The sequence below is a fragment of the Phocoena sinus genome, chromosome 13, assembly GCF_008692025.1.
Source record: "Phocoena sinus isolate mPhoSin1 chromosome 13, mPhoSin1.pri, whole genome shotgun sequence".
NCBI lineage: Eukaryota > Metazoa > Chordata > Mammalia > Artiodactyla > Phocoenidae > Phocoena > Phocoena sinus.
In genome coordinates, this window is record NC_045775.1 from 83,374,100 (window position 1) to 83,394,374 (window position 20,275).

At 38.7% G+C, this 20,275-nt stretch overlaps 1 protein-coding gene across 6 annotated transcripts in view; it reads right to left on the reverse strand.

Moving 5' to 3' along the window:
- Positions 1-20,275, reverse strand: part of REV1 (REV1 DNA directed polymerase) — an 82,023-nt gene that overhangs the window by 38,711 nt on the left and 23,037 nt on the right. For all 6 annotated transcript variants that reach the window (XR_004352691.1, XM_032652161.1, XM_032652158.1 and 3 more), the window contains 4 exons: positions 19,810-19,870; positions 18,347-18,473; positions 7,218-7,386; positions 50-202 (listed from right to left, as the gene is read on the reverse strand). Coding sequence is in view for 3 of the 6 variants with exons in the window: in XM_032652161.1 (XP_032508052.1) it covers positions 50-202; positions 7,218-7,386; positions 18,347-18,473; positions 19,810-19,860 (500 nt within the window). In the remaining 3 variants the exon portion in view is untranslated. The remainder of the gene's footprint in view (positions 1-49; positions 203-7,217; positions 7,387-18,346; positions 18,474-19,809; positions 19,871-20,275) is intronic.

Genomic DNA, 20,275 nt, shown 5'->3' on the forward strand with positions numbered 1-20,275 from the left:
CACTGCTAAAAACCAGCTGTGTAGTCTCCCCCAACCTAGACAAACTTACACCCTGTCGTTGAGCTGTTTGGTGATGCTGCTGGGACCTGGTACAGGGTCCTCAGGTTTGCACACAGGATTAAAGTTGAGACCTTTCTGCGTGGAGGACTGCTTGCTGTACAGCTGATACGGAATGTAGGACAGGAGTCGTCCAGCTTTGATGCTAAAATAAAAAAGTAACACCAATTTAAGAGTTTAATACTTGGGGAAAAGGAGCTTCACAAAAAATGAATGTTCTCAACGACAGGAATATTTCACCAACAACATGCCATCTCTTTTCCTAGTTTATTCCTTTTCCCTTTGTTTTAGTGGTCCTAATACAACCTTACTTATTACACACTTAAGAATGAGACCTTCTGCCCATGAAAAGACAGGTCTGAAATTTTAAAAACTAGTAGCCAGCCATCTCATGTTGAGGAAAAGAAAACAGACTATAGAGTAGGATGAGAAAAACTTCAAGCACAGAGTTGGACTAGTCGATATTGTAATCGTCATGACTTTAATATTTAACCACAATCTTTCCCCCCCAAAATTCACACAGAATCATCAAGATTTTCTCAAATCCTATCTCACGTATTAAATTTTTCCAGAATAAGGGAACTGGATGAGGATTCCCAATTTCCAAGATTCATGTTAGGTCTATTAAATGTGAAAAACTGTAAAATAAAAGGACAAAATAAAGAATCTCAACTGTAAGATTAACAAATAATTTATACTATCTTATGTGTGTAAGAGTGACAGAGACAAGGCCACTTGAAGACAGAACTCTGAGAGGGCAGAAGCTATCATATATATCTATATATCGTCTTCCAAATGCTCATTATATATGCATCAAACACCACCTGTAAAAACGAGGGGAACAGCAGTATTATAATACTAGATTAACTGACACTCCCTAATGCTATTATACTTCAGAACTAAAACTGACTTGATTCAACTGAGTTTTGCTTTCTAATAAACTGAGTTACACATACGGTTACTGTATCTTTAAAAATACCATTTTCAACTCAAATTTTAAAACAGCCAACTAATATGCTTAGGCTAACATCCAAATTTTAAAACAGGCTCCTTAAGTATCAGGAAATATTTCAAAGCACATGTGTGGCTTTAAACCTAAAATATATATTAAGAAAGCCAACCTTTAATTATTTAGAAGAAAAATAATACAGTAAAATACTTTTCTTATTATCTGACAAATCCAAGAGTTTTGACATTTTTATTTTCTCAAAGCACACTCCACAGAACTTAAAAAAAAAAAAAGACCAGGGGCTTCCCTGGTGGCGCAGTGGTTGAGAGTCTGCCTGCCGATGCAGGGGACATGGGTTCGTGCCCCGGTCCGGGAAGATCCCACATGCCGCAGAGTGGCTGGGCCCGTGAGCCATGGCCGCTGAGCCTGTGCTCCGCAATGGGAGAGGCCACAACAGTGAGAGGCCCGTATACCGCAAAAAAAAAAAAAAAGACTGAACTGGCTTAAAACAAACAAAACCAATTTAAAATATTAAGTCAACAATTGTGAATACAGAAAAACATACTGATGATATACCCTAAAAATGAAACTATACCATATTATAGACTATGTCCTTTATGTAATTATATCAATATACAATCCCACCTAAACTGCCTTCAACTTTAGGTGGAATTACTAAATATGCTAAACTACTAATTTATGACAGTTGAGAACATACTAGTGACAACACACTTCAATTTTCATTTACCTAAATAAATTTACCATCAGGCTAAAAGTTAGTTTTATCAAGATTACAGATTACATTCAAACACTAGAACTAAAATCCTAAAATTAGACCATCTATTAATTTATTTATTCTTTTTAAAAAATTTTTATTGGAGTGCAGTTGATTTACACACAATGTTGTGTTAGTTTCAGGTGTACAGCACAGTGAATTTCACTTTATTCTTTTATCAAACTAACTTCACTTCCTTTAGCAACTGGTCTTAACTGCCTGGCTATGGACCTTTGTCTTCTTAGTTATTACCTATCTTGCCTGCTCTCCCACCCTCAGAAGCAGAGGGACTTACCCCTAACCTTAGCCTTCTGCCTCCTTCATGACACACAGCACAGCTGTAACTAAGGGCTTAGTGGAGACTGAAACTGTGCTCAATATGTCAGCTGCACATCTGAAGTAAGACCAACGTGCAATGAAGCCAGGACACGCCCCATTATCATGCTGGCTTCCCCCATCCTACTGACAGCTTGCTGGGTGACCCAGACGCTGCAGGTGCTCTCTAAACTGACCGTACCCGACTCCTAACAACAGTCACCCAGAACTTAAGGCTTACATAACTAAGTCCGTGGAGACTGATATAAAATGAGAGCCAATTTAAATACTGCAGTCTCTAATCAGACATCCTGAGATGCCCAATAAAAGAAACTAAAGCCCAGTGCACTATAGTAACGTTAGACAAGAAATTCTTTTAATTTCAAGCCCAAACCACTATACATCTGTGTACATTCTTAATTATCCCTGCTTATCCATTTATCTATCTATAGATATATGGAGAGAAACATTATCTGACGGTATATTTTTAAAAGATCTTCTTTTACAAAGTCTCTCAGGGATTCATTTCTAACGTTTTCTAATTTCACTGTTTATCCTAAGCACAAAGGAGCTGTATTCTATATTTTCTACCATTCTTCTTACAAAAAAAAAAAAAAAAAACAGAGCCGAACATCAAAACCCGTATTTCAAAACCAAATGGAGCTTCACTTTACCAAAATATATTACTACATGGTTTCTTTATATACTGAGCTTTCTTCCCATGTACACTCAAAGCAGATTCTGATATATATGAAAGAGCTTACATTCTGTACAATGTATCAGGCACATACTCATCGCATGTGAGACAGTCACTTCCTTTGAGGAGTTTTAACTCTTGGTTGGTCCTATAGCCCCAGTAAAGTTATCTACAGCAGAACTCTGTTCTTTAAATCATTTCCTATTTCCTATGCTGAAAATGAACTTACACTGCCAGTAATAACCAGAATCTGGGAGATTTTGCAAAAATTAAGATACAAGAAAAGTCACTAAATTTCTATTCCAAACTTTTTATTGTAACTGTAGCAATAGCATCTTCTTTAGATGAAGCAATTCTGCACATCAAATGTTTGTATGGTTCCAGTCAACATCCCAGTCGTTCTCTATTAGAAAAACCATATCTGACACTGTATACCCATCTGCCCATCCATTCACGCATCTATCCTTCTTCCTCATTCAAAAGTGGACTTAAGGCAAGAAAGGATCTAATCATGTGCTAAGGACAAACTGAGCTGTTTTTGCCTATTATTCTACCATTAAGCAAACATTATTCTTTACGCATTCAAAATTAAAATTCGCTTTGCCACCACCTCTCCCATTACCCAAACTTTCCAACCACTCACCATGATCCCACAAGCTCAGAAAAGGAAATAACAGCTATGAACATATGTATATAACTTTTTGCCCTTAATCCTTCAGGGTCCAGATTGCTTTTTAATTTTTACTACAGATACTGAGAGAGTTAAGCTATTCATATTCATTCTTTAGCTCCTGAAGACCAAGACTCTATTTTCTAATAAATATTACCTACAACAAGTCATGGGGTGGCGGGGAGACTGAAATGTGTACTGGTTAATTGGCCAAGTAAAAATAATTTGAGAATTCTGTAGTGCTGTGAGAGAAAAAAGTAAACGACTCAAGATTAATTTTTTTTAAGTCAAATCTATACCAGAAACTAGAATCACACACATTTTCTACGAAGAATAAACTGAGGCAAGACACAAAAAAAACATAAGGGGAATGAAAAAAATCATGAGATAAAATTGCAACCAACTTTTGAGTTGAGTAAGCACTAATATTGACACTGAGTGTAATTAGAAACAAAGTTTCAGTCCATAGGAAGTATGAGATCTTCAGAGCATCACAAGTGTGTGACAAACGTGCTAACGTTACAGGTGGGAGCTTAGAAAGAAAGGACACACTGACTGGGAGCCAGTCACCCCCCACGAGAAGAACCGAGCTGGCAACAACTGGACCCTCTCATCTCACAGCAGAGCCCGTGAGAATCCAACCAGAGGAGGCAGGTTCCCACGCCACCAAAGACTCAACACAAAATGAACAAGAACAAAATGGACTCGGAATAACTTAGGACCATGTTTTCAACTGTGCTCGGGCCCGATGAGGCAGTGAGGTGAACCACAGCAGCTTCTATAACTACTTCACACTTCAAATTTCAGTGTAAAATTGTCTGAAGAAAAGGATTAAGAGAAAAATTTGAAAATCACTAACTTCTACTATACTGTACTATATACAAACATAAGATTTACAAAGCAAAGCCTTCAGTAACATAATCTCAGACCTTAAACTAACGCACACAGGCTTCTCATTAAAGGACTCCCCTGCCTCTCAGAAGTCATGACCCCATAATCATGCCTATATTAACTCAGGTTTAATGGCACCTACACAGACACCAGGGAATTCTAATCAAAGCAAAGCAATCATCCTGCACACTTATAAGTGGTAGTCACTTTTCAAACTGCTCAAACTAAAAACAGGAAAACTAATTATAGAAGAGAATATCATGTATGATCCATTAAACGGCTAATATAATGTTCAAATTTTTAAGTATAATAAAATCTCATTAAAACACTGCTGAGAAGGAGAAAAGATGAAGAAGACTGGGATTAGAGTGTGAAAGAAAACAGCACTGTGATTTAACGTGGAGGAGCCCATGCTTATGACATCGTAGACACAGGGCATTTATTTCATATATTAGGGTACAGCCCAGACTGAACCATTTCCACATGGGCCAACTCACCTATAACAATTTAATTAAATGGCAAAGAGCAGACCCAAATACGAGTCAGAAAATCTGGGTTCTGAATTCTTGGGCAAATCAGTTAACCGCATTAGCCCTGCCTTCTCATATACAACATAAAGCAAATAAGCCACATAACCATGATTCCAAAGTCACTTGAGGGGCTTCCCTGGTGGCACAGTGGTTGAGAGTCCGCCTGCCGATGCAGGGGACGCGGGTTCGTGACCCGGTCCGGGAAGATCCCACATGCTGCAGAGCGGCTAGGCCCGTGAGCCATGGCCGCTGACCTTGCGCGTCCGGAGCCTGTGCTCCGCAATGGGAGAGGCCGCAATGGTGAGAGGCCCGCGTACCGCAAAAAAAAAAGAAAAAAACAAAGTCACTTCAGTTACTTAAAAACAGATAATTAAGCCTGACTTCAAACTAAAATAAAATCCATTAAGGTGTATTTTATAACTTGTAACTGTCTCAGGTGCATTTTTTATTGTATTATCTCTCTAGCAGCATTCAGCACGAGAAAGAAGAGCAGGTATAAAGAAAGAGCTGTAATGAAGACCACCATTTTCTAAGCAAGTCAAGTCCCACCCAGCAAGAGCTCTTTTCACCACCGCTTTCCTTACCCATGGATCTCCCCCACCCCCTCCAAAGCCAAAGTAATATCCCCAGATCAAAATCCTTGCCCAGGCACAATGAAAGGATCGTCTTTAAGTGACAACACACAGTTACACTCTGGAATGATACTAACTTCTTATACTGAAAACTTCACAATTTACTTTTAAGAAGACACACAGCTATAAGCTAGGTTCATTAATCCTATATAATGAATGGACAGTGGCTGGGTCCTGGGAACATAGCACAAAGATGTTCTAGGGATGGACCTTCAACTTAATCTGCCAAGGCTTAAAAAACCCTAATCTATAAGAATATTTGGCTTTCCGGAAGACAAATGCACTTTGACCTTTTGGAATTTATTTTCTGATACTCGGTGATGTTTATAGAATAAAAATAAAATAACAACAGTAGCTTCTTACATCTTATGCCTCTACAACGTACAAGGCATTGTGCTAGGTAGTTTGCACGAATTATTCCTAGTTGTCACATAACCACAGCGGGTAGACAGCAGCCTTCTTTTACAAATGAGGAAACAAGGTTCAGAATGGCTGCGTAACTATTCCCATTACACAAGATCACAGGGACCCTGAATTGCTGAGTTGGGGTGTGAACCCAGGTATGTCTCCAGAGCCCAAGCACAGCCTTTCCACTATAATACGTTGCCTCTCGCGAGTCTATGCTATGTCTGCTATACAGAGGAACAGAACAATTCTAATTAGTTTTTAAAAAATTTTTGGTCGTGCCACGTGGCATGTGGGTTCTTAGTTCCCCAACCAGGGATCGGAACCACACTCCCTGCACTGGGAGCATGGAATCTTAACCACTGGACCGCCAGGGAAGTCCCGAAACCTAACAATTCGAAATCTACTGAATAAATTAATGGAAGGTGTCAGAATTAATGAAATATAGGATAAGAAAAAAGCTCGGCAGTTGACTTAAAAAAACATAATTTCTAAGTTTGTTTCATTAACACTCCATTATACAGTCTGACCATTCTCTCATATACTGATTACAATCTATTCATAAAATTATGATTTTAACATTTTAACTTTCATAAATCTAGCAATCACTCATATGTATTATATATGAATCACTCAAGTTCTGGCTCATCACCAAGGTTCTAGATGACATATTTAACCTTAGGAAGTTAGTATGAATGGCCAGCACTGATTTACAACACACCAATTCCAAACCAACAGCCAAGGAGCTACACTAACTGAAAAGCAGGTACTAATAATACTGCAAACTGCCGCCCACTCCTAGTATTCCGGGTGCACGTTACCCTGATCTTCCTTCTTCCCCCACAGCATGTACTGACTTTTAACATATGACATAAATTTACTCATATACTGTTTATTATCTGTTTCCCCTTATAAAATGTAAGCTCCAAGAGATAGGGGAGGGACTCTGTTTTGCTCACTGATGTATTTCCCAAGTACACAGAACACTGCCTACTCGTAACAGGTGCACAAATATTTGCTGAGTGAACAGCATGCTTTGTCAACCCCTCCCATCGCTGCTTCCTGCCACTCACTTGAGTCATCTCCCTTAATTCCTGGGAGCTGACGTTGCAAGAACACTAACGTCAAACCCCAGGCCACCCGAATCATCACGCGAGGCTAAGGAGCACAGTGGTGTTTCTTAAGACATGGATTACTCTCCACCCTTAAGAGGCAATACAAGTTAGATAAGGGTTTATAACAGAAAAAGTATTCCAGTTTTTAAAACTCATTAATTTAATTAAAAATTAAACTTACCTTTCCACAATCCATTCTGGTCGAATGACTTTTTCTCCCTTTAACTCTTTAATTTTGGCATTAGGAAGATTTGTGGCAATGATGTGTGTTGTTTTGGATCTGGAATAATACACATGATATTGGCCTCCATGCAACATCATTAGCTTTCTCAATTCTTCAGCAGATGGATCTGTAAAATTAATAATAAAACATGTTAAAAGTTTTACATTAAGAAAGTAGAGCCCTAGCTGAACAATCCCTTAAACAGGATGATTTAAAGAACGTATCACTGGTACACCTTCTCCTTGGCTGTGTTGCCAGTAAGCAAAGTTGGGAGGAAAATCACAAAGTGATAGAGCTATTTTGCCTTAGCACATCCGACTATCCTGGCTGCTAAAGGCACAGTCAACCAACACAAAAACATCTACTGCCAAGCAATGCCCAGAAAAGCAGATAGGCACCCGAGTAATGAATTAAATACTGATAATAGAGCAAATATTTAAAAAATTTCAACCACATTTAGCTATATTGACCTTGACATTTTTATCTTATGTTTAAAAATACTTACTATGAGCACACTTACTGTAGAGCTTATTAGACTTTACTCCTGTGAAGCTTAATAACTTAAACTTTTATTTAAAAAATATAAGGGCTTCCCTGGTGGCACAGTTGTTAAGAATCTGCCTGTCAATGCAGGGGACACGGGTTCGAGCCCTGGTCTGGGAAGATCCCACATGCCGCAGAGCAACTAAGCCCGTGCGCCACAACTACTGAGCCTGTGCTCTAGAGCCCGCGTGCCACAACTACTGAAGCCCACACACCTAGAGCCCGTGCTCCACACAAGAGAAGCCACCGCAATGAGAAGCCCACACACCGCAATGAAGAGTAGCTCCCTCTCGCTGCAACCAGAGAAAGCCCGCATGCAGCAACAAAGACCCAACACAGCCATAAACAAACAAACAAACAAACAAATAAATAAATGTTTCTTTCAAAATGTGTAAAAAGATGATTGGCTTAAAAAATTTTTTTAAATAAAATAAAAAATATAAGAAAAGTTAAAAAAATTTTACTCTGTTTCCTAATACGAACTTGTATCAAAGCCAAAAAATAAAGTTAACCAAAACAAAATAAGAATTGCAGACCAAGAAGCACTGTTTTTTCCCCCAATTTTGTTTCAGATTATTTTATTCTTAATAAAACTATAGAAAAATATCTTAACCAAGAATCAATGTGGTTTATGCTTTCCTATAAAAAAATGTCTGACTCACTAAAGTTACGTTATGACAGGCATTACTAGTATCACATGAAACTAATTATTTTCAATAGCTTCTCTATTTCTTTCTCCTATTAATCTAAGGGAAACTCTGTACCACACTTCTCCTAGCAACAGCTGTACCTGGGGGTGAGGCTGGGGGTGGTCTCCACAGGAGACTTGTGTATCTACTTTGTTATTCAAGCAACAGATTTTCTTTAAACACAAATGATACAGGACCAAGTATTTAAATAAGTACTTTTATTATAATAACTATCTAATTCAGTGAGTTTTGGTCTTTAGAAGAAGAAATACGTTCCCTCTATACCGATTTTGGTAAGAGTTTTTATCATGAACAGATGTTGAATTTTATCGAACACTTTTTCTGCATCTATTGAGATGCTCACGTGGTTTTTGACTTTTCTTTTGTTAATGGGGTGTATCACACTGACTGACTGATTTGTGTATGGTGAACCATCCTTGTGACGCTGTGATGAATCCAACTTGGTCATGGTATATGATCTGTTGTGTTGTTGGATTCGGTCTGCTAATATTTTGTTGAGAATTTCTGCATCTATATTCATTAAAGACATTGGCCTGTAGTTTTCATTTCTCCAAAGAAGACATAGAGATGGCCAACAGACACATGAAAAGATGCTCATCATCACTAATTATTAGAGAAATGAAATGAAAATCAAAACTACCATGAGGTACCACCTCACACCAGTCAGAATGGCCATCGTCAGAAAATCTACAAACAATAAATGTTGGAGAGGATGTGGAGAAAAGAGAACCCTCTTACACTGTTGGTGGGAATGTAAATTGGTGTAGCCGCTACGGAGAACAGTATGGAGGTTCCTCAAAAAACTAAACATAGAGTTGCCATATGATCCAGCAATCCCACTCCTGGGCACATACCCAGACAAAACTATAATTCAAAAAGATACATGCACCCCTATGTTCACAGCAGCACTATTTACAAAGCCAAGACATGGAAACAACCTAAATGTCCATCAACAGAGGAATGGATAAAGAGATGTGGTATACAAACACACACACACACACACACACACACACACACACACACACACACACACACAGTGGAATATTACTCAACCATAAAAAAGAACAAAATAATGCCATTTGCAGCAGCATGGATGGACCTAGAGATTATCGTACTAAGCAAAGTAAATCAGAAAGAGAAAGATAAATATCATATAATATCACTTTATGTGGAATTTAAAACACAACACAAATGAACACATCTTAAAAACAGGAACAAACTCACAGACACAGAGAACAGACTTGTTGTTGCCAAGGGGGAGGGGGGTTGGGGAAGGAAAGATTGGGAGCTTGCAATTGCAAACCAGTATATATAGGATGAATAAACAACAAGGTCCTACTATATAGCACAAGAAACTGTATTCAATATGCTGTGATAAACCAAAATGGAAGAAAATATATATAACGGAGTCACTTTGCTGTATAGGAAAAATTAAAACAACATTGTAAATCAACTATACTTCAATAAAATATATTTACAAACTGAAGAAGCAAGCAAGCTAACAAAGCACATACAGACGTGCCAGGTTTGATTACTTCTTGTTAAATGCTTACAGCGTAGAATTCATCTGTTGTTACTGACCGCACCTACTGGAGATGCTCAGTAAAAATATGTTAACCACATATGCAAGCCACATATATAAGTTTTTCTAATTGCCTCATTAAAAATAGTAAAAAATTAATTTTAATGTTTTTATTTAACTCAATAAATCCAAAATATTATCATTTCAGCATGTAATCAATATATAAAATTGGGATATCTCACACTCTTTTTCTCATACTAAGTCTCCAGAATACAGTATATATTTTGCATTTACAACACACCTCTATTTAGACTAGTCATATTTCAAATGCTTATTAACACACATGGCTAGTGGCTACCAAATTGGATAGCGCACTGGAAAGAGAAATGAAAACAACTTTCAAACAAAATTAATTCAAAATTCATAATTGAAGGTTTTCAGGGGCTAGGGATCACGAAAACTAAACTAGAGCATCATAATGACTTCACATACAATAGTGGAAACTGAACATCTGGCCAGTCAGGAATCTACAGTTTACTTTCTTTCTCTCCCTAAGATTAAAGCATTTGCTGATAAACAAAACTGATAAACCTCTAGCCAGACTCAACAAGAATAAAAGAGAGAGGGCTTCCCTGGTGGCGCAGTGGTCGAGAGTCCACCTACCGATGCAGGGGACACGGGTTCGTGCCCCGCTCCGGGAAGATCCCACATGCCGCGGAGCGGCTGGGCCTGTGAGTCATGGCTGCTGAGCCTGTGCGTCTGGAGCCTGTGCTCCGCAGCGGGAGAGGCCACAACAGTTAGAGGCCCACGTACCGCAAAAAAATAAAATAAAATAAAAAAATAAAGATGCTCAACATTACTAATCATGAGAGAAACACAAATCAAAATCCCAATGGAACATCCTTTTAAACCAAAATTCTTAGCTCCTCAGCATCCTGAATGAGGTTTTTACAAAGGAGACCAACTTCAGACAAAAGAGGACTGTAACACGGCAACATTTTCAAGTTTTAATAGATCTAAAAACAGGTTCTAAAACGCATCTTATAGGTTGAACAACATATACACCTTTCTTTTCTATGTTACATGTATCCTTTCTTGACAAAACACAAGATACATCAAAGAACATGGATCAACAAGAAAATAAGTTTTACTTAAACTGTGTTTCTTACTGAATAGGACTGTGCAATTTTTAAAACTTACAGGTATCTTGGAAAGAAAGCTTTGCAAATCTCTAACACTCATGGTCCATAATACTCCTACTGCTAATTTTACAGAACATTCTTCGAGAATATTCTGTATGCAATCAAATTTTAGCATTAACTAAAACCAACCACAGAAAGTAAGAGACAGGCAAGCACAGAAAAGGTAAAAGGCACATATTAAACACTGGACCACGATTTAGGCCTAAAGCTCCACATGTGAAATTCCACCACAGCAAACGCCATCACATAACATCAGAACAGCCACTGAAGACCACTGTGACGTCTCTGGACACAGCTTACAAAAGAGTTTTGCTCATCTGGTTAAAACACATTCTATAAACAAAGTTTTAAAATCTTGTGCAAAAGCTTTCCTTGATAGATCTCTATTGAGAAAACAGTCATCATGTGTACCGTTTCATCCTGCATGTCCAAAGAACTTGATTAAATCTTGGCTGTGTCACATACATGCTAGACAGAAGTAAGCCAATGGCTGCTTATACCTCCTTTGGTCTTACAGTAGTTAATATCTTTCATTATTTCATTTGAGTCTCACGATCCTATAAATTAGAAAGATAATTTAGCATAGTTTACTGATGAGGAAAATTAGATGACTTGTGCACAATCACCTAGCTATTGTGCAGACCCCTTTGTCTTCTGACCCCTGGCCAATACTCTTTCTCCAGTAGCCATGCCTACTCTCTTTTCTCCTCTCCTCCCTAAGTACAGCAGACTTACAAAATTCAACTAAAAGCCACATACACTCAACCAAGTAAAAAGCAAAGAAACGTCTCAAAAGCCTAAAGAACACATTTTTGAGTACCTAACAGGTGCAAATACCTATCAGACACAGGCAAAATTACAGGGGGTGGTAGAAATTAATACAGTAAGTCTCTCCCATGTAGGAGGTTAAATTCCTACATCCCTGGATTCACACCATCAGTCTCACAGGAAACAGGAGGAGATGCTATGTATATATTCGTAGAAAATAATTCCTGGAAGGTATCCATTTCAAAAAATTAGATTAGAGCATTAAACGGACTCTTTTCCTAAATCACCATATTCACATGCTCAGAAAATTATCAATGTTAAGGTTACGTTTTCAAACAAATCCCTACCACTTCAGATATAAGTCTGTTATACTTGCATATCCCCTTGTTTCATTTTGCAAATCATACCCAAGCCTGCCCTGCTTTTCCACAAACTTCAGCAGTGCCAAAGTCACCAGACCTGGTCTCTTATCCACCTACTGAAAAAAGCAGAAAATTACCAGAACGTCTCTTTCCATATTCACTGTCCTGATCCAACTCCACAGAAGAGCAATTACAGCTCCCTAGATTTGAAGCACTAGCTCACCTGGAGAGCTTTCATCAAAATAAACATGCCCAGGGCCTATTTCCCAGAGATTACAATTCAGTTAAGCCTAGAGTGTGGCCCATTTCTTATTTAAAAACTACCCATTTGGGCTTCCCTGGTGGCGCAGTGGCTGAGAGTCTGCCTGCTGATGCAGGGGGATGCAGGGGACACGGGTTCGTGCCCCGGTCCGGGAGGATCCCACATACCGCAGAGCGGCTGGGCCCGTGAGCCATGGCCGCTGAGCCTGCGCGTCCAGAGCCTGTGCTCCGCAACAGGAGAGGCCACAACCGTGAGAAGCCCGCGTACCAAAAAAAAACACAACAAAAAACTACCCATTTAAGAAAACTAAGTTGAATTAGCGTATGAGTGAACACATTTTAACAGTCAAACATCAAACACATTTTGTGTTTAATGTACAAACACAGAACTCTGCTATTCATTCGTAGGCTCAACTAACATTTATTGAGAATCTTACAATGTGCCAGGCAAGCTTCTAGGCCCTGGCACTGTCGGCTGTGCTCCACAGCACTTTTATTTCACTGGGCAGACAGAAAGTAAGCCAGATAAATACCAGTTCAGGAGAAAATAAATTCTATGAAGAGAAATGAAGCTGGATAAGGGATTAGAAAACAACTGCGGGGCAAGATACATGTATTTTACATAAGGCTGGTCAGGGAAAGTCTCCTGGAGAAGGCAACATCTGACAGAGCTCGGAGGGATGAAGCCCTGGAGGAGGAGCTAATGGAGGCCCCGCAGTGTTCTCTCAGATCCACATCCGGCCAGCGGCACCACACACAACGGGCTCTCGGACTCCCCCAAACTCAGCACATAAGTAAGACCTGGCAATACAAGACAAAACTCAGGTGTCAAAAGTAAATGTTTCTAGCAATAATGCTATGAAATGTATATTCTGTGGACCAGTTTAAGGAAGGAGGCAAATCTAATTTAACTGGGTCTTAATGCATGAATATGACTCCAGTTCACAGAAGTGAGGGAAGCAAGAGCACAAACAGCAGCACAGGAAAGAGGAAGTACAAAGACAAATCTCAAATATCAGAATAATCCTGCTGACCAAAATGAGAGAATATAAAGGTGAAAATGGAGGTCAGGGTTAGGACAAGAATGCCCTTACCCATTTTCGTCTAAAAAACACCTTATTTATCCAAGACCAGTTCAAAAATTCAGTTCTTCTATGAAGTAATCACTCTAACCCTCAAAGGCAATTACTTCTATGTTGCCACCCACTTGGCTCTGTTCACGTCTAATGCCCAGAGATTACTTTGTCACAAAATCCACATTCTCCATCACTGTCATCTCTGTTCAAACATAGTACCTAACACACAAGCAGCATACAAAATATATTCGTTGAATTAATTAACACAGAGTAAAATGGGATGAAAGGTCCAAAGATTGGAAAACTTAACAGAGTAAAGATGTCAATTCTCCCTAAATTGAGATATAGGATTAATTTAATTCCTATCAAAATTTCAGCAAGGTATCTATTTTGTAGACACAGAAAAGCTTCTTCTAAAGTTTATGTGGAAAAGCACAGGTCCTAGAAAATAGCTAAAACAACCTTTCCAAAGAAGAATTAAATGGCAATGATCACTGTACCCAGTATTATGGCTTACTATATAGTACAGAGGTACAGTAATCAAGACCATGTGGTACTGGTGAAAAGACAGACACATGTGTCAATGGAATAGAACATGGAACCCAGAAATATACCCACCCAAATATGTCCAACTGATTTTTGGGCAAAGTACACAAGTAATCCAATGCAGGAAGAATGGCCTTCTCAACAAATGGTGCTAGCAAGTGGATATCCACAGGCCACAAACAACAAACAAAAATATTCAAATGGACCATGAACTTAAAAATTAAACTTATAAAATTTTTATAAAAAATAGGAGAAAATCTTTGGGATCTAGTACTAAGCAAAGACTTTTGACTTGAAAGCACAATCCATAAAAGGAAAGACTGATAAACTGGACCCCAACAAAATTAAAAACTTTTGTTCTGCAAAAGACCATGTGAAGAGGGTGAAAGACAAACCACAGACTGGGAGATAATACCTGCAAACCACACATCTGACAAGGAGTAGTATCTAGAATTATATAAAGAACTCTCGAAATTCAACAGTAAAAAACCAAACAATTCAATTGGAAAACAGGCAAAGGACATGTACAGACATTTCACTGAAGAGGATCTACAGGTGGCAAATAAATACAGGAAAGGATATTCAACATCTTTAGCCATCAGGCAAATGCAAATTAAAACCGCCAGGAGATACCACTACACATGTATTAGAATACCTAAATTAAAACAAACAAAAAACCCAACCTGTCTGTACAAAATGCTGGTGGGGATGTGGAGCGACTGGAATACAAATTAAAACCACAAAGAGATTATTACTACATACCTATTAAATTTTTAAAATAAAAATCACTAAATGCTAGCAAGGACACAGAAAGTGGATCACTCATAAATTGCTAGCGGGAATGTAAATAGTACAGCCACTGGGAAACAGTTTTGCAGTTTCTTAGAAAAAAACGAAACATGCAACTACTATATAACCCAGCAATTGCACTCTTTATGTTCACACAAAAAACTGTACACACGTGTTCACAGCCAAAAAGAGGAAATAACCCAGAAGTTCTTAAATGGGTGAACAGTTCAACTGTGGAGCATCCATACCATGGAATAAAAATGAAAAAATTACTGATACACACAACAACTTGGATGACTCTCCAGCGTATTATGCTGAGTAAAAAAGCCAATCCCAGAAGGTTATATATTGTATCTTCTATTTACGTAACATTCTTGAAATGAAAAAAGTAGAGGAATGGAGGCCAGACTAGTAGCTGCCAGGCTGAGAGCAGAAGGGAGTCGGTATGGCTCCACAAGGGAGGCAGGAAGGATCCTTGTGTGAAAAGGTTCTGTGTCTTGACCGTATCAATGTCGGTTTCCTGGTTGATACAGCACCATCTTCTAGAGCAGCGGTCCCCAACCTTTCTGGCATCAGGGACTGGTTTTGTGGAAGACGGTTTTTCCACGGAGGGGTGGGCTGGGGGGTGGTCCGGGCGGTAATGTGAGCAATGGGGAGCGGCAGACAAAGCTTCACTCACGCACCAGCCACTCACCTCCTGCTGTGCAGCCCGGTTCCTAACAGGCTGCGGACGGGTATCGGTCTGGGGCCCCGGAAGCTGGGGACCCCCGCTCTACAAGATGTTACATTGGGGGAAACTGGGCAAAGGTTCATGGTCTCTATTTTTTCTGCATGTGGTTCTACAGTCAAAATTTTTTTTTAATTAAAAAAATGAGATAGAAGGCAAAGAAGTTATTAACCTTCGAAAGGAAAAGATGCTGTTTGGGAGAAAAAGAGATGAGAGAATGGGTTAACAGAGGCAGAGTAGCCAGAAGATGGGGGAATCTTATCTCTAAACTCAAGTTCAAAGCTAATTGTGTTGGAAGGGATGTGGGTTACCAAAGAGAAGTTCAGATGGCAGAACTAGGAGCTTTAAAGGAATTAAGAAGACTTGGAACATCAGTTCAAGTCTATGGGGAGCATGAGTAAGAACCAACAACAACACAGGATTCCCTACTTGTCTCACTGCATCTACAGCACTATTCTTTTCATGCTGATTTATCACAGAGACTGTTAGATTCTGTTTTATCTATAAAGTAGTCACTAAAAGTGAAAATTTTTCTAAAAAATTGTAGCACCACAACTTGCACGTCCCTATGAAATTCAACATAAAGGAACTTTACTTAGGGCTTCCCTGGTGGCGCAGTGGTTGAGAGTCCGCCTGCTGATGCAGGGGACACGGGTTCGTGCCCCGGTCCGGGAAGATCCCACATGCCACGGAGCGGCTAGGCCCGTGAGCCATGGCCGCTAAGCCTGCGCGTCCGGAGCCTGTGCTCCGCAACGGGAGAGGCCACAGCAGTGAGAAGCCCGCGTACCACAAAGGAAAAAAAAAAAGGAACTTTAAAGAATTGCAATGTAATCCTAACAATAACAAGAATAAAAATTAACTCTATCTTAAAGAAAAGGATAGGGATAATAATAAGTCCAAAAGAGAAAATGTCTTACAGTCACATAAAAATTAGTGATGAAAGTAAATTAGAATTCCAGATTCTCAACCATGGTAATGATTACTACAATATTCATTTTTTTCTCCCTCACACAAAGAATCTTTTTTTCTTCCTCTTATGTAAATAAGGGTGCCCTCGAAAACTGGGGACTTCCAAAACTTGCTGATGTAACAAGCAATGTTTATTTCTTAACACCTTTAGTCTTTTATAATGCATCTCAGGAAGGTCTGTGGAGCTTGAACGTTCTAAGATGCCTAAGTAGAAAAGGTGCATGTGAATTTTCCCAAAGTTGCACCACCATTCGTTTTGAGATAACATTCTTAGACTAAATTGTCAATCACGCCTGCTAAAACTCAACCAGGCAACTGTATCAGCCAAATTAAAACTTAACTTTAATCAACAAGTACCCCCTGAGTGGTTATACCCATCACTGTACAGGCACCATGGACACAACAGTAATGAAAATGTGGAAATGAAGCTCTTGCTCTTGTCTAGTAAACAGGCAACTACAATAAGATCTAATAAATGCCAAGATGTGAATAAATACAAGGAGCCAGAGCCCCAGAGAACCTTGAGAAGCCACCCCCACCAGGAGCAAGACAATCAGACAACCGAGGGGGAGTGCTAAACGGAGACCCTAAAAACGAGCGGGTATCAGCCGACTGAGAAGTGGGGAGGAAATACCGTTAACTGACCAACACAAGTATTTATAGCCATTCACCTCAAAAAACACAAGAAAATGATCTTAAGAGGAGAGGAATCCTGAAGAGAATAAAAAGAAAACTTTGGCAGTAAAATCTGACAGCCAACAGACAAGTGGTAACTGACGGGGCAGATCAGAGAAAGGTAAGATCTGAAAGATGAGCTGGCTGTGTGGAGACCCAGAAGACACTGCTTGGTGCCAGTGAAACCAAGAGAAACTCGTGAAAACAGAGGCACTGGGCACCTCCAAGAGTGGGCTTGTGGACAGGTTGTAAAACAGGAAGCTCACGGCTGAAACTGTGAATTAGAATTCCAGAACTCTCCAACTCACAGTGAAACACTATCCTGTCCCTTCCAGATACTGGACTCGATGACAACAGGCACAGCAGGAGGGGAGAAGGGATGGAGAGGAGGAAAGAACACAGCAGGGAGATTAAATGGCACTCTACTCCCTAAACAGTGAGATTCCTGGCCCTCTCCTTCCCTCCTGGCAACCAGGATGCCAGCAGCTGGGTTTACACCCTTCTCTAGGCAAGAGTCTGGGAAACCTGACACACACACTCCACCCCCTCCTCCACCAGCCCAAAAGGACCTCTGGATAATTACAGCTGAAGATTCACCAATGAAGTGGCCCTACCAGATCCCCCTCTATTGAAGCTCACAGTTTAGAAGCCCCATACATGTGATGAGTTGTTTAAGCAGGAGGATCCTAATTTTTCATTTTAAACCTCACTTGACTTTAAAAAACTATGTGCTTTGATAAAATTTAAAATAAGACAACGGCAGGCACAGGAGGAGGGAAAGGAAACATGAAGGAGGGGTATCTAAGCAGAGGGTTTTACTTTTACCTTTTTTATATACAAAATAAATAATTAAAAACAGAATTTAAAACAAATCGCTCCCAATCCTAATAAAAGTACATGCCAAAATGGGGTACCTAAAAAGTAAAGAGTACTCAACCTGTATATCCATTAACATAGATGGCGACTCCACTAAAAATTGTAGATGAAGCTCCATCCTTCTGTATAGCAGCATCTGATCGAAACTGTTGCTCCAATTTCTGGACCTTGGCAGCCATATACCCACCCTACAATTAAAGAAAAGGTAAACTAATCACAAAAGTTTTATTTTTCTTCCCACCCTCCCCTTTTCAGAAAGAAATTTATATTTAAAAAAAAAATAATAAAAAGGCCTTACTCTGTGCTAGTAACCAAGGTATAAGGATGACATAAGGTATAATGATAAACATGAACCATAATGCAAGGCAATAAAACAGGCAGGTCAAGGGAGAGTTTTTCCCTCTGTCAACTCAATGTTTAATAATTCTATCACATTGTTACAATGGTAAAAGTTCCGTTAAAAGAGGGAAAAGGTAAGTCAAGGTTAATAAGTGTAATGCCACAAAATATTGTTCTTATCTACAAAATCAAGCAAAAGTTATACCAAAGCTTAAATCAATTAAAAATTTGACAAGTGGTCAGTAAGAATATATTTTGACTGGCTTCCACCATCTTCTGTGTATGTGAAGCTTAAGATTAATAAGTTCAAGTAAAATGAAGCAGTTTGACAAACCAGTAAAGTCTTCCATACATGCAGGTAAGAATACAATAAATGATTCAGTGGCTCAATTCTGGATCTAATCAATCTGTTTGGTAGTACTACTAATATTCATAACACCAACCTCAAAAAGAATATAAAAACATTATTATTTTTGCTAAAGACCTTGACAAATCTATGAATTCAGCCACACCTTTCCTGAACGTCGAAATAATTAAGGTTAATCGATTAAGACTCTATCAATTTTACTATATCAATAAGGTTTTTAGAATAAAGCTGTAGGCGTCTAGAAGTGGTATATATATTTTTCCAAAATGGAAATGACTTCATTGTTTTTGATTACTCAAATATTACATGCTGTCAAAATTTTAAGAAAATTTAAATTAGCTATGATCCCATTCATTGCTAACATTTTGGGATCTTACTTTCAAAGTTATTTCTGTGCCTCAGAACACAGAGGTTTTACACAAATAGGATCATATGTAATAACAGTCCTTTATAATACACCCTTTTAGTTAAGGCCATCTTGCCAGCTTAAGAAATATACAGCTAAATGATGGGTGTACACTGTTCCACGGTATAGAGATAATCCCCTATTACTGGATATCTACGTTTTAATGTTTTTCAGTATTATTAGCAATGCTGCAATAAAATTATCATACAATAAATTCTGTGCACCAGAACATTTATTTCCTCAGGACAAAATTTCTCAAAGTTTAAGCTTTCAATACACTGTGAAAACACAGAGTTGGTGTCTAAAGTGATTTACAATTTAGAAAACGCCTTCAACCACATTATAAACTAAAAGAAGAATGAAAAATACCTAGACAGTTCAATATAATTATTTTTATTCTTTTAAAACACACCCATTTTTCCCAGTCATCCTCAGCTCGCTTCCTCCATCCACCTCGTCTCATGGTGGAGCTTCTGTATTAGGGGAAGAAAGAAATATATCAATTTCGTGACAAAAGGTACTACTAATTGATATCTTATTTCAATATCAAGAAAAATGAGAAATTAACTTCAAATGTTCAATTCATAAAAGTTCAAAATATCATACCGAGGAAACTTTTTCCGAAGCAGAGCATTCTCTGGCCTCACAAGTGAAATCTGTTCCCCCCGAAACTCCTTACAGCTAAGTATCAGGTTTTAATTATAACTATTGTAAATTTTAATTTCAACAGGAAAAACTTTTATGCATTTCTGGGCATCAATCCTAACACCTTCTTATGTAAAACATCACCAAATCCAACTAACGTACTGTGCTTACTTAACATTAATTAATGTTAATGGAACCTAAGAAAACATTTTCCTTCATGCACTGCCCTATAA